Here is a 15000-nt window from a genome sequence, read left to right on the forward strand (position 1 = left end):
TAGAGATCAATGTTTTTGGCTTATTGAGTTACTTTTACTAATTACCCTGTAACTATGAAAGTAAGAAGAATTTTGACAAAATATTTCGTATACGCATTCTCTATTGCCATACGAAGCTCTGGGAATTCTTAACAGGATTTTTTATTTTTCGTCCTATATCCCCATATACAGGCTGTGTACCTTAAAGAGTTCTCTAAGACATGTCAACAAATAGATTTTAGGTTTATTTTTGTTTACAAGTTTAAAATTAGATCGTTTTTTCGTCTTTAAGACCGCATGCTAACTGCCATTAAATCATCGGTCATTTAGAAATGTTCATGTCCAAACTGTCAAGTTTGCTATTTGGGAAGCACTTATCATACCTTCAAAGTCAGGACCAATAATCATATTGGAAGGTCGAGCAGTAATCCAAAACACTCAGTTGTTAAGTAACACTCGTTTTAAGTGGTGAGCATTTTGAGATAGTCGACTCTTGTGCTCTTCAGTAAGTGACTCAAGAATATTAGAATCTCTTCACATAGAATATTTTATGCCTGACCTCAATTGCAATACCTCTGCTGTCCCCCTTTTCGTAGCAGACTGATTTTTTATTCAATTTGTATGTATTTTTTAATAATTCTTTATTCATTTTATGTAATTTTTAATTTGAAATTGTATTGCTTCTTTTATTTTTACTTTAGGTAGCACTGATGATGACATTTGAAATGTCGGAACGTTCGCTATAAATATATATGTGGTGACATTAGTATTTCTGTCTCTACTGAGAATAAGATGTAATAGAAACGATCCAAATATCTCATCTGGCTCAATCATTTTCATGTCTCTTCACATGAACGGAAGAGCAGGAGCAAGTTATGAACTAATATTGATAATAACCCATTGGTAGACTCTCACATTCATATATTCAAGCAGGTCCTATATCTTGTTTGCCAAGTAGTTGAGTAGAGTTTAAAACAAATTTTTAGTCTTGATCTAGATAACCCAGCCACTGAGGGGGTGGGGGGGGAGGGGGCAAGCCAGCCTCAACTTGGTTGAGACGGATATGTGGGGTGACAAGATGAGATAAGATACGGAATGAGGTAATTAGGGGTACCACAGAGTTAGAGAACTATCAGATAAGATCCAAGAAAGTAGACTGAGGTGGTATGGTCATGTCATGAGAAGAGATGAACAGTATATTGGGAGGAGAGTGATGGAAATGGAGGTACAGGGAACGAGAAGGAGAGGGAGGCCAAAGCGAAGGTGGATGGACTGTATCAAGGATGACCTATCAAAGGGATTAACCGGTGATGAAGTGTGGGACAGAGGTAGATGGAGAACGCTGGCCAGAAACAACTACCCCACAGAAAAGTGGGAAAAGATGCAGACAAAGAAGAAGAAGTCTTGATCTAGATGTTAATCTGACACCGTCGTTTAGTTAGTTCGTTGTGTATGATGCATAAGATTCTTCATAACTTTGCATTTAGATCGTCCCTGGCAGTACCATCTTGTTCGTAATATTAGGTATACAGATAATTCCAATAGCTATGCCTTCTCCATTATGAGTCACAACACTACACAGTATTCTAAAAGTTTTATGCTAGCTGTGACCAAGTTATGAAATGATCTTCCTAATCAGGCAGTTGAATTGGTGGAACTTCAAGTGTTAAATCTAGTTTTTCAAGTGTGCTCTTGTTATGTCATTTCTAAAATGTATATTTTGGTCTATATTTTATTGACCTGAAAATGAAATAAAGAAAATTCTATCTTATCTTCCACTAGAACCATGGCATCCCATCAATTTTGAACAGAGCAGCAGTTTAACAGATATTGTTATAACATGGAATGATCACCCAGATGACAAGAGCTCCACCTTGTATTACGATCTGATCTTTCAAAACAAAACCTACAACATCAGTAAGAAGGAGTACAACGTATGTAGGAGCTGTGTTCTCGTTAGTCAGTTTTATTCTTTACTTCTAAAATAATTGATTTTTAAGATAAGAAAAATAAACTGAAATAACATGAACGTCTTAAAAGAGAGACTATTATTGTTCTTTTCTTAAGGCCTTTATCATTATTATTATTATTATTATTATTATTATTATTATTATTATTATGAATAAGGACATGTCTGAGGCCATTTGTTGTTGCTGTCGTCGCATAGATTACGCCTCGCTTTCATAACTTCGTTTCTTCTCTAAACAGTTCACAGGTTTGCAAGCCGAACGCACTTACCCTCTGCAGATCAAATCTTGTAACAAATGGAAGTGCAGTGACGTCTTTAAGAAATCCATATCAACCGATCCTTGGCCCCCAGAGATCGAAGGCTCCATCGAGGTTCTTGATTATGTGTTTAAGATGCAGCTTCCTCGCGTCAAGAACCCTCCAGCGTAAGTACTCTAGCCTTGGGCAGTGTCATAACCTCTGTAGCGTGGTCCTCCACTGCCTTGTTGGTAGAGTTCTTTTGCTTAAGGGTACACTCAGTCACACTAGTCCATTTGTTTCCTATCCTCAATGGGCTATTTTCCCTGTAGGAACCCTTGGGTTTATAGACGCTTTAGTCTTGGTAAGCAGGTCTTCTAGGAGGATATTCAACAAACAAACCCTTTTACTTTAGTCTTGGGTATTGCTCTAGTAGTCTAGCCTCTTCACCAGGGTCTTTCAATGTCTTGGGGTAATGTTCTCTTGCTTCAGGGTACACTCAGACACACTTTTCTGTCTTATTTATCTTTCTTTAGTTTTTTAAGTTTTTACGTTTTATATATGAAATATCTATTTCAAAGCTGTAAATGTTCTTAAACTACTTTATTCTAATTGTTCATGACTTCTCTTGTAATTTATATATTTTCTTGTTTCCTTCCTCACTGGGCTATTTTTTTTCCGCTGGACCCCTTGGGACTTCAGTAAGATGTAATATGCAATATGTTTTCTAGGGTACAGTACGTCGTGGTGGTAGAAGCTCTTGAAAATCTCAACGACGCCCGGATAAAGCAACTGGCTCTGGAGGTAGTGGAGAAATACATAGAAGAAGAAGAGAACAACTCAAAACACAGAATGTCTAAGCGAAGTACGACCAAGAGAGAACCAGAGATATGGGTCGCTGGAAAATATCCCATTGAGGTATCGACTATGATAAGGTTTTATTTCTTAAGGGGAGAGGCCAGGGTCGAATGCCAATTATACATTACAACATTGTAATTTATACAAAACATTTATCTCTCTTCATAAAACGTATAGAAAGTCTTTAGCCATCAATATTGACGGGTCGCGTACACTAGATACAAAGAAAAGATAGTGTTGTTGGTGCTACACTATATTAATGTTATTTTAATAAGATGGTGGCTGAAGGACAAGACTGTTGTTCTTTATATACTCATAGACTACAAGAATAATCTAATCAGGCAGTTGAATTGCTGGAACTTGCTTGAGGGTACACTCAGGCACACTGTTATATCTTATTTCTCTTCCTATTGTTTTGTTCGAGTTATTATAGTTTATATAGGAAATATTTATTTCAATGTTGTTACTGTTCTTGAAATATTTTATATCTCCTTGTTTCCTTTTCTCACTGGGCTATTTTTTCCCTGTTGGAGCCCCTGGGCTTTTGGCATCCTGCTTTTCCAACAAGGGTTGTAGCTTAGCAAGTAATAATAATAATAATAATAATAATAATAATAATAATAATAACTCAAAGACAATAGCTTGTGGCTGGAAAGGGAATCGAACCCTGGTCCAGGAAACTGACATGACAGTGACATAGCTGAATGTTATGAAAAACACGTCTAAATGTGCAAAATCTATCATGTATATATATATATATATATATATATATATATATATATATATATATATATATATATATATAATTCTATCTACTTAACACTTTTCCTCGTAATTCCTCTGGAGGGAAACAATTAACTCGTTAGAGTATACGTGCTACACGCGATGACACAAAACAGAAATATTTTATCCACACTTCCTCTAAATGAGTTGTGTTTCTAGTGTTCTAAAGAGGCTCTTCTTTGAATCCTTTGCCCTTGCAGAATGCCACAACGAAGACTGTCGATGTTGGGACGGGAGAAGGCGAGAATAGATCTTTCCAGCCAGAGAAGAGCTATAATCTTGCGGTGGTGACCGAAAGGAAGTTTGGTGAGTTTGACGCGATCCTTTATAATCATGTTACAAGTTAGTATATAGAATTAATTCGATATATATTCTGAGAATGCGTGCCTATATATATATATATATATATATATATATATATATATATATATATATATATATATATATATTATGTACATACATGTATATGCGGAAATATGTATATACAGTAAATGTCTAGAAATTTGTGTGTACAGCTCAGACATTTCAGACCACGTATTTATTCATAAACATAAGAAATACAAACACAAACACACATGCACACATAACACAGACATACGTATAAACACATATTTATATATCCATTTATATACATACATATGTATATTCACCTGTATTATTAGTTATACAAACTTCATCTCAATATTTATGTATGTATATATATATATAAATAATATATATATATATATATATATATATATATATATATATATATATATATATATATATATATATATATGTATGTATATAAATGAATAAAAGTGTATGTATGTATGTATGTATGTATGTATGTAAGCAACTTTCCGTATATTCATTTGGAAGCGACCATCCAACATGAGGAAAAACTGTATTAAATTAACTAATTTCATTACAAAGTAGGGGATCTCCTTTAACAGAAACGAGTTTGAAGAAGAACTATATTAAAAGGAATTCCTTTATCCTAAACAATAGGAGGAAACAGAGAATTCACCGTATCCGATCCAGTCTCTACCAAGGGAAAAGCTGTGGCATCAGGCAGGACAGGAATATTGGTTGGAGTATTTATCATCGTGGCTCTCATTGGATTACTTACCTGGACCTACAAGTAAGCACCCTACTTTCAATCAAATAACTTTGCAGGCTACAATACACACTCTTAAAGTAGTAGAGTAAGAGTTGAATCACAAGGGTATGTAGGGGGTCCTCACTGGATTATTTGCCTGGACCTACAAGTAAGCACCCTACTTTCAATCAAATAACTTTGCAGGCTACAATACACACTCTTAAAGTAGTAGAGTAAGAGTTGAATCACAAGGGTATGTAGGTGGTCCTCAGTGATTTATTTGCCTGGACCTACAAGTAAGCACCCTTCTTTCAATCAAATAACTTTGCAGGCTACAATACACACTCTTAAAGTAGTAGAGTAAGAGTTGAATCACAAGGGTATGTAGGGGGTCCTCATTGAATTATCTGCCTCGATCTACAAGTAAGCACCCTTCTTTCAATCAAATAACTTTGCAGGCTACAATACACACTCTTAAGGTAGCAGAGTAAGAGTTAACTCACAAGGGTATGTAGGTGGTCCTCATTGAATTATTTGCCTGGACCTACAAGTAAGCACCCTACTTTCAATCAAATAACTTTGCAGGCTACAATACACACTCTTAAAGTAGTAGAGTAAGAGTTAACTTGCAAGGGTATGTAGGTGGTCCTCACTGGATTATTTGCCTGGACCTACAAGTAAGCACCCTACTTTCAATCAAATAACTTTGCAGGCTACAATATACACTCTTAAGGTGGCAGAGTAAGAGTTAACTCACAAGGGTATACACGTGGTCCTCATTGAATTACTTGCCTGGACCTACAAGTAAGCACCCTTATCTTAATTAGATAACTTTTAAAGCTACAACACACACTCTTAAGATAGCAGAATAAGAACTAATTCACAAGGGTATGATGTAGATTTAGGAAAAGAAAGGAAACGTGATGTAGGCCAAAGATTCATGACTAAACAAGCAAGCCATATCTGCCCTTAGTAATCTTAGTTCAACAATCAGTTCTTGTTTTTCAATATCTCATAATTCATTAATTTTCTATCCATTATATTTAATATACATTTTATTCTATTTCATTGACAAGAGAGATGTTTACCTTTTAAGAGAAAATCTGGAAGTATATCCCTTCTCTTAAAAGCATGTTCTAGAGTCCTCCCAATCCGTAACTTCATAAAGATGAACAGTTTGACAGAATTCTTTTTAGAAGATTTGAGTAATATGTGTAATAAGGACAGGTGCTCTACTTTTCTCATTTTATTTACAGTAATGATAAAATCTGAGATTCAAAGAAATGCCCTTTTCATTTGTTTTACTCAATTAATATTTTTGTAAAATGTCAACTTTAGCAATAGTTATGTTTTTGGTTTCAAACTTCTCCGTCTATTACTTCTCATCAATTTGGTTTCTTTCTCCTAAACTCTCCTACTTCTGTCCCCTTTTTTCTACCCTTTGCTATGAACTAAATCTTTAAGGACAGTCCTATAGAGGTCAAGAGATGCAACTGTGCTCTGGTTTGATTTCTTTTTAATACTGTTGATAGCACACATATGTATCTATTGCGTAAGGAAGATTTTGAGCATAGTATGCTTTGGCCACAAAGGGAAAACCTCTTTTAACAAGCTATGTCCCTCCAACAGGATACGCCAGACAAAGGTCATCGCGAGGACAGCCAATCAAGATAGAGGTATTTCACGATACCTTTCTGATTATAGTCAATACTGTTCTATATTTTCATTGAAGATTATATTTCATCCTCATAACCGATAGGTTTTCAAACTCTCATCTCAGTGAGTAGGGAAATTTGACTCATTCACATTTTCCTCTGTCATTTTACTTTGTTAAAAGCTTAAACTCTTCATATGCACCATTTCATTTGGATACTGAATCCCCACTTTCATACTTCATTTCAGACTGCGTTTCACCTTCTACAGAAGGTACTCTTCGGAGGGAACCTTCTTTACTCCGAAGGTCAACTCTCAATCCTGGTATTGAATTACAAGAGTTTTCTGGCATGGGAGACGAGGAAATTTATTACACCTTGAACAGAAGAATTCCTTCTGAAAACATTGAGCCCTACCTTCTCAAAGCTATTCACTCCAAAGAAACAGACATGGAGTTCAACGTAAGTAGGAAATTTAGACAAATAAAGAAATGTTGGGATTATCAAAAGGTTGTTCTAGACAAATAAAGAAATGTTGGGTTTATCAAAAGGTTTTTCTAGACAAAAAAAAAAAAAAAAAAAAATGTTGGGATTATCAAAAGGTTGTTCTAGACAAATAAAGTAATGTTGGGATTATCAAATGGTTATTCTAGGCAAAAAAAAAAAAAAAAAAAAAAGAAATGTTGGGATTATCAAAGGTTATTCTAGACAAATAAAGAAAAGTTGAGGCTATCCAAAGGTTATTATAGAAAAATAAAGATAGGTTTGGGCTATCAAAAGGTTGTTCTAGACAAGTAAAGGATTGTTGGGATTATCAAAAGATTGTTCTAGACAATCAGACAGGTTGGGTAATCAAAAGTCTCAGGAAGAGCAGGGGCTCAGCAAGAGCCGGATTTCAACAAGAACAGGGCCTCAACAAGAGCAAGGGATCAGCAAGAGCAGGGGATCAGCAAGAGCAGGGGCTCAGCAAAAGCACATCAGCAAGAGCAGGACCTCAACAAGAGCAAGGGATCAGCAAGAGCAGGGGATCAGCAAGAACAGGGCTCAGCAAAAGTAGGGGATCAGCAAGAGCAGGGGCTCAGCAAGAGCAGGGGATTAGCAAGAGCAGGGGCTCAGCAAAAGCAGGGGATCAGCGTTATCAGGGGCTCAGCAAGAGCAGGGGGTCAGCAAAAGCAGGGGATCAGCATTATCAGGGGCTCAGCAAGAGCAGGGGATCAGCAAGAGCACATCAGCAAGAGCAGGGCCTCAGCAAGAGCATATCAGTAAGAGCAGGAGCTCAGCAAGAGCACATCAGTAAGAGCAGGGCTCAGCAAGAGCCGGTTCCCAGTAAGAGAAGGAGCCCACCAAAACTAAGGGCTTTTTTTCCCTTTAGTGTAAAATGTTAAAACTATGTATTATTTACTTAATTTGCAATATAATTGCGATAAATTGTACTGGAGGAGAGGATCGTTTTAGGCATGTCAAAGGCCCCAAGGAAGCTCGAAGCTTAGGGGCCTTGTCATGAGTTCTTACGGCACTGTCTCTTATGGTCAAGACATCCTATATTAACCTGCTCTTGTCAGTTCTCTTTCTCTGCATTAACTTTACTATTAGTAAGTTGTCGGTCTAGGTTCAACACTCAAAAAGTTTGTAGGTAATCATTACTTGTTTTTTCTAATGAATAGCTAAGATGATATATATTTTTATATGAGACAATACACATAAGTAAGTATTAATGTACGATGAAGTATTTCTGAGTCTTTTTTGCTTAATGAATAAATACTGTCTGAATAAATGTAAACTGTTTGCTCTCAATCATTTACTTGATGATAAACCCTACGTCTCCGTCTTTTTAAAGCAAAAAATCAATTGTGAATAATTAAATGAATTGGTCGGAAATTACTTACTATATCTATGTAAAATTCTGAAAAGATCTACTAACCATTTTATGATGGAATTCTGTGGTTGCTGCGTCAATTTAACATGCAATGCTACAGTAAGTTGGTTCTTCCTCTCGACTACATTAATCACACGTACAGCCTTATCCTTCATATACAACACGTCTGTAATATAAAGAAACATTACTAACTTTTTCTTTGGATGTCTTCCTCCTCAGAGCGTTCCCAAGGTCCTAGAGAAGAGCTGCCTTTACAGTGATCACCCCGAAAACCGCCTGAAGAATCGATACACGAACAACCTGCCTTGTAAGTATAGAGGCGCTCAATCAGTCTCAGCCTGTTCTTTCTAGCTAGCTTCGACGTCAGGATGCCAGAAAACTCCAAATCAATCCGTCAATCTTTCTAACTATATTTGAAGACACACATTACATCATAGCTCATGATATAATGTGTATCATAACTCATACTGATTGAGAGATTAGGAAATGATGAAATAAGGAGAATGGCAGGCGTAGTGAAGATTACAGAGGTGATAGGAGTGTCACGACTGAGATAGTGTGGGCACGCGTTCAAGATGGATGGCGGGGAGGGAGTGAGGCGGGCTTAGTAAGAACTGGTTAGAAGGAGAAGATCGAGATGGAGGCAGAGAATTAGATGGCGAGTAAGGTGAAAGATGATATGGAGAGAAGAGGTTTGATGAAAGAGGATGCCTTTGATACAAGGCATTGGAGAGGGCGCATCAGTCAACCGACCCCTTAACGTAAGGATAACGGTGGGACAGATAAAGAAGATTTTTTGGGCTCAAACCATGGCATCCTGAGCGGCCACCAAGGAAGGGAGGACACTCCCTAGCCTAAGGTAAGGCAGCCTGTCTGAAAACGGTGCATGGGTATCGTTTCAGCAAGGTACAGAACTAACCCCTCCAAAACCTAACCTAGAGCAGGTATGTTACACCCTGAACTAGGAAGGATGGAAGACGTATCGCTATTGCAGGAAAGGTCGGAGACCTAGCCCCAGCAATAGAGAAAGGACTAGCCGTTCCTCATTCTTGGACGCAACCCTAAGGGGGGATCATTCCCTTAGGGAGGACAGAGAAGAGATAAAATACTCTGATATGAGCTTGATCCCCTTACGTGGTAGGGGGAGCAAGGCTACACAGAGGGGATGCCCTAAGGTAGGGGATGAAGGAAGCATATAGGGGCCCTACTTGTAGGTTAGGTTAGAAAGACACACTATCTAACCTGTCCCTTATATGGTCCCTGAAGGCGAAAACACTTGCATCACAGTCAATAGTATTGTAAAATAATGCCACTATCTTCATAAATAAACCTAGGATCACTGATAAATATCATGCATGAACACTGATATAGGCGCTCTGGCCTAGGGGCTATACTAGCCAACTGGTATGGGGTCAGTTGATGACCGATAATAAAGCATCAAAACACGATATAAAAGTTCCTAGCTATGAAGACTAAATAACTAATAGTATCGATTAGTTAATGAGGCCGGAAAACGCTGTTGAGGCTATCTAAATAAGGCATGCACAACAACAGCGACGCCATAAAATGGCCGGTCCGGTCGAGGCACAGCTCTGCCACAAAACATCAAATATCTCGAAAAGTAAAAGTTACTTTACGGTCAGAGCTTATTTAAACAATACTGGAACCTTGTACTCAACTTTCCAGAAGAAGGCGAGGCCGAAGGTAGCGACATAGCGAAGATGCAAGCTGATGAAAATACACAAGGGAAAATCCGTCTTGGCAAGGCAAGCTACTAGAAGAAGGATGAGGACGGACGTGACGTCATTTAGCAATGGCGCCCGTTTGTTTACGTCTCGAGTACCAAAAGTAGCCACGAACGAGATTAGCTGTGGAACGGCTCCCCAGCTATTCTCCGCCCCTACACACCGAAGTGTTAACTCTGTTTGGGGTGTAGATAGCTATGTGGCGCGTTAATACATGCGTCCCCTGTTGATATACGATGTCTTAAAGGGAAACCTTTAGGATACTCGCTCCAGAAGTTAGAATTCTGTGATAACCTGTGGTTAAATTCTCTGGGAATATTTAGTAGTGATATACCCAAGGAAGCTACCAAAAAGGAACCTTCCATCAGGACGCCATGGCTATCTCACCCAAAAATAGATTTTTCGCTTTGCTCAAAATCCGTTATATCATAGCTCATCTTATGTTCCATTGCAAGGATGTGGAGATGGAGCATTTTAATTAAGTCCTCATGATGAATCTGATCCTCTCCTTAGGAAAACTGACTGGAGGATACCTTGTCTGATATGTCTTTTATATTTGTGCTTTCCGTAAAGAACATCATTCCCTCATTCGTTTACGGTTTTGATTCTAGTTCCTATTGGCAATGCGATGACATGGCACTCACCATTATTTTTCCTAGAAGTCCATACTCATGTGATAAAAATACCCTTCAAATCAAATTACACTGTTAAAAAAACCGTAATTTTAATCAGAAATTCTCCGTAAACATATATTGTTTTCAGCCGTATTTCAATACAATACAGGCGACCATTATTTTACCATACTTTGTTATTATCTATTACGGGTTAGTAACCGTAATATCCCTCCTTTACGTCAATATATCCGTTTTTTTAAAACGGGAAAAATCCTGGAATAAATGTTGCCAGGCATTTACCGTTTTTAAATGCAAATTTTTGGTAGTGTATACGAAATTAATTGCAGAAATTCCACTCTTAGGAAAGAAATTCGTACATAAACTTTCGTTGTTCATTGGCAACTGTTTCAACATCTTTGCTTCTTTTCTTTTCACGACAGATAATGACACGAGAGTGAAGCTGCCCTGTTTGCCCAAGATGCCCTTCTCAGACTACATCAACGCAAACTACATTGAGGTATGTACTATTTGGTTTGGTTTTCCGCTCATGAATGGCAGGGGCAAGAGACAGTGACATTGCCCTATCGAGCAAGACAATGCCCTAGAGACTGACCATATACACAAATGATCAGGAAGTAATTACATTGTTAAAAAGAGCCGTAATTTTAATCGGAAATTTTCCGTAAAAAAATATACCGTTCTTAGTAAAATACAGGCGACCGTAATTTTTCCATACTATCTTATTATATTTTACATGTTAGTAACCGTAATGTCACTCCTTTACCACAATATATCCGTTTTTGAAACGGTAAATGCCTGGCAGTATTTATTCCAGGATTTTTACCGTTTTTTACGGCAATTTTTTTTTTTTACAGTGTAGGTATAGTAACATTTGGAAGTGAATTACCTTCATTTTTCCTGCATAAGCTTCCCTCCATCCAACTTGGTTTTTCTCGCATCAGGGTCACCTTAACCCGAAGGCGTAAATTTTTACCGTTTTACGGCAAATTTTTAACAGTGTAGGCATAGTAACATTTGGAAGTGAATTACCTTCATTTTTCCTGCATAACCTTCACTCCATTTAACTTGGTTTTTCTCGCAACAGGGCCACCTTAACCCGAAGGCGTATATAGCCACGCAGGGCCCAAAGGACTTTAACCAAGACACCACTGGCGATTTCTGGCGGATGATTTGGCATACTAAATCTCAGATGATCATAATGATTGCAAATGTCGTCGAAATTGGAAAGGTGAGGATGTTCGCACTTGAAGTAATACAGATTTGAGTGCCATGCATAGGTGCTTGTGTTTGCTTGTATGAATTATAGGAAAAAAAATTCTTCTTATAGTTTATTTCAATGTTGTTACTGTTCACGAAATAAGTTGTTTTAGTCATTCATACCTTTTCTTGTAGTGTTTATTTCCTTATTTCCTTTCTTCACTGGGATATTTTTCCCAGTTGGAGCCCTTGGGCTTAAAGCATCCAGCTTTTCCAGATAAGGAGGTAATAATAATAATAATAATAATATCTTGGTAAGAGACCCTCCTTCAAACAGGTGGAGTTAAATACTATGGCTGCATCGGCAGAATTCAATTTCTTGTCCAATTTCTCGATTCTTCGGACAATTCTTTTTTCAGGATTTCTACATTCAGCTAGCAAGTTGGCGAAGCTCATCAGGGTGAAGGATACAAATCAGGTCAAGGCTGGATGTAATTAATACAAGTACAAGTAATACTCGAAAATTACAACAAGTAAAGTCAAGAGTGGGTTGCGACGCGTTTCGGAACAGCTTGCTCCGTCTTCAGGCGAGAAGTAAGGCTCTGGCTAGATCTGGGTCCTTATATATCCCGGCTCTGGTTCGTAGAGAGGGGCCTCAAATTTTGATTGGTCGAGCGGAGGTTGTAAGTTCGGGTGACAGATGTACGACGAGCTCATCTCGGCCTCCCAGGCTGAGAGGTAGGAAGGAATCCTGGATCCTGATTGGTCAGGACGCGTGCCGAGCCAGCCAAAAAGTCAGGCAGGCTCCTCTCTCGCTCAGTGGACTGGGCTGAGAGAGGTATCCAAGCTCCCTGATTGGCTGAGGCGCACGCCGAGACGAGCTCAAAGTCAGTCAGCCCATTCCTATGCTCAGCAGGCTGAAATTCCGGGCCATGTTCACCGCCAAAATGAGCATTCGGCCAGACGATTTCTCCATTTGTAGGGGTGTCAGGATCGGGGTTGTCATCATTCTGGGGGTCTTGTTCTTGGTTCCTAGCGTTGGTGCGTCGACGGGATGGTAGGAGGAACATTTCTTGAGTTGTATTCAACGCTGGTTTCTCGTTTTGGATTAACAAAGCTTCCAAAATTCGTAAGTGCCTGCTGTCCGTGGCGCTGCCAATAATTTTGGTATTGGTGACGATGTCTGCCTGGCTAATTTGGGAGTCATGTCGCTGTAGAGCATTATTTCTGATAGCACCTTGCTGAACGTGGCACGAGATCCTCTTCGAAATTTTCATGGTAGTCATACCTATGTATTTGCCGGGGCATCCTCGGACTGGGCATTGGTAAGAGTAGACTACATTTGTCTTCTTCAGAGGGTCGTTATCAGGGGGCGGTGGATTGATCCTCATGATCAAGTTACGGGTTTTTTCAGTCTGGTAATAGATGATGAGTTTCACTTTCGTGGTCTCATCAGTGGGTGAAACGTTGTTATTGATGATGTCTTTAATGGCCTTCTCATCCCGCTGATATTCGGCGTGCATGAGGCCTTTGTAGTAAAGTTTGATGTCTCTAGATCCGTTGGTGGAGGTGTCGGACCTATCTGTAGTTCTGTCGGACCCCTGGCTGACGCTGTCGGACCCTTCCACCAAAGGGGACCCATACCACTTGTCTATAACTGTCCTCACTTCACGCTGGACTTGCTTGTTGCTGTAGCCGTTGTTGATGAGGACCTGTGCGACCCTTTCCAGCTCCTTGTGGGTGTCAGTCCATGTCGAGCAGTGAGACAAGGCCCTGCGTACAAAGGCCTTGATGGTCGAGGTCCTGTAGCGGGCAGGAAATACACTTTCGCCATTTAGACACATGCCGAGATTTGTGGGCTTGGTGTATACAGTGGTCTGGAATCCCTCGTTGGTGGAAGAAATCAAAACGTCCAGGAATGGGAGGCTGTTGTCAACGCTGTTCTCAAGGGTGAAGTGGAGGACGCTGTTGTCCTCATAGGTCCTCCTTAGATTCTCGATGGCTTCGATGGAAGTAGCTTCGATGAAAGTGTCGTCAATATAACGGAAGTAAACTAGGGGGCACTCGAGTTGGGAGAATACCCTCTCATCTACTACTCCCATGTAGAAGTTAGCAAAGAGTACGCCCAAGGGCGAGCCCATCGCTACGCCATCATTTTGTAAGTACAAGTGCCCACAATGAGTAGTAAAGGGGGCCCTTTTAGTGCAAATGGCAAGGAGGGTCCGAAGGGCTTGCTCTGGGATATTTAATTCAGGAGTCGTCTCGTACCTGTAGCCTCTATCGGTGATAAGGTCGATGAATTCGTCGACAGGGACATTAGTGAACAAAGATTCGACGTCCATCGATGCTATGACCCCCTCGCCGCGGACGTCCTTGATCCTCTCTAGGAATTTGGCAGAGGAGGCCACACAGTGGCGGTCGGGGACATATAGCGTCAAAATTGTGTTCAGTTTCTTGGCCAGCTGGTATGTAGGCGTAGGGCATTGGCTGATGGGCATTGGATGATGATAGGTCGAATCTTTATTCACTAATGTCCCTGTCGACAAAACTATCGACCTTATCGCCGATAGAGTCTAGAGGGACGAGACGACTCCTGAATTAAATATCCCAGAGCAAGCCCTTCGGACCCTCCTTGCCATTTGCACTAAAAGGGCCCCCTTTACTACTCATCGTGGGCACTTGTACTTACAAAAGGATGGCGTGGCAATGGGCTCGCCCTTGGGCGTACTCTTTGCTAACTTCTACATGGGAGTAGTAGAGGAGAGGGTATTCTCCCAACTCGAGTGCCCCCTAGTTTACTTCTGTTATATTGACGACACTTTCATCGAAGCTACTTCCACCGAAGCCATCGAGAATCTAAGGAGGACCTTTGAGGACAACAGCGTCCTCCACTTCACCCTTGAGAACAGCGTTGACAACAGCCTCCCGTTCCTGGACGTTTTGATTTCTTCCACCAACGAGGGATTCCAGACCACTGTATACACCAAGC

The 15000-nt window shown here is 39.7% G+C and overlaps 1 protein-coding gene across 1 annotated transcript in view; it reads left to right on the forward strand.

Moving 5' to 3' along the window:
* The window catches only part of LOC137660146 (receptor-type tyrosine-protein phosphatase alpha-like), a 45275-nt gene that overhangs the window by 17140 nt on the left and 13135 nt on the right, over positions 1 to 15000 (forward strand). The window contains exons 12-21 of the mRNA XM_068394852.1: positions 1762 to 1913; positions 2188 to 2372; positions 2916 to 3102; positions 4026 to 4131; positions 4816 to 4948; positions 6536 to 6582; positions 6809 to 7020; positions 8654 to 8741; positions 11234 to 11310; positions 11899 to 12042. Coding sequence (XP_068250953.1) covers positions 1762 to 1913; positions 2188 to 2372; positions 2916 to 3102; positions 4026 to 4131; positions 4816 to 4948; positions 6536 to 6582; positions 6809 to 7020; positions 8654 to 8741; positions 11234 to 11310; positions 11899 to 12042 — 1331 coding nt within the window. The remainder of the gene's footprint in view (positions 1 to 1761; positions 1914 to 2187; positions 2373 to 2915; positions 3103 to 4025; positions 4132 to 4815; positions 4949 to 6535; positions 6583 to 6808; positions 7021 to 8653; positions 8742 to 11233; positions 11311 to 11898; positions 12043 to 15000) is intronic.

This window comes from Palaemon carinicauda, chromosome 20 (genome assembly GCF_036898095.1).
Source record: "Palaemon carinicauda isolate YSFRI2023 chromosome 20, ASM3689809v2, whole genome shotgun sequence".
NCBI classification, from domain to species: Eukaryota; Metazoa; Arthropoda; class Malacostraca; order Decapoda; family Palaemonidae; genus Palaemon; species Palaemon carinicauda.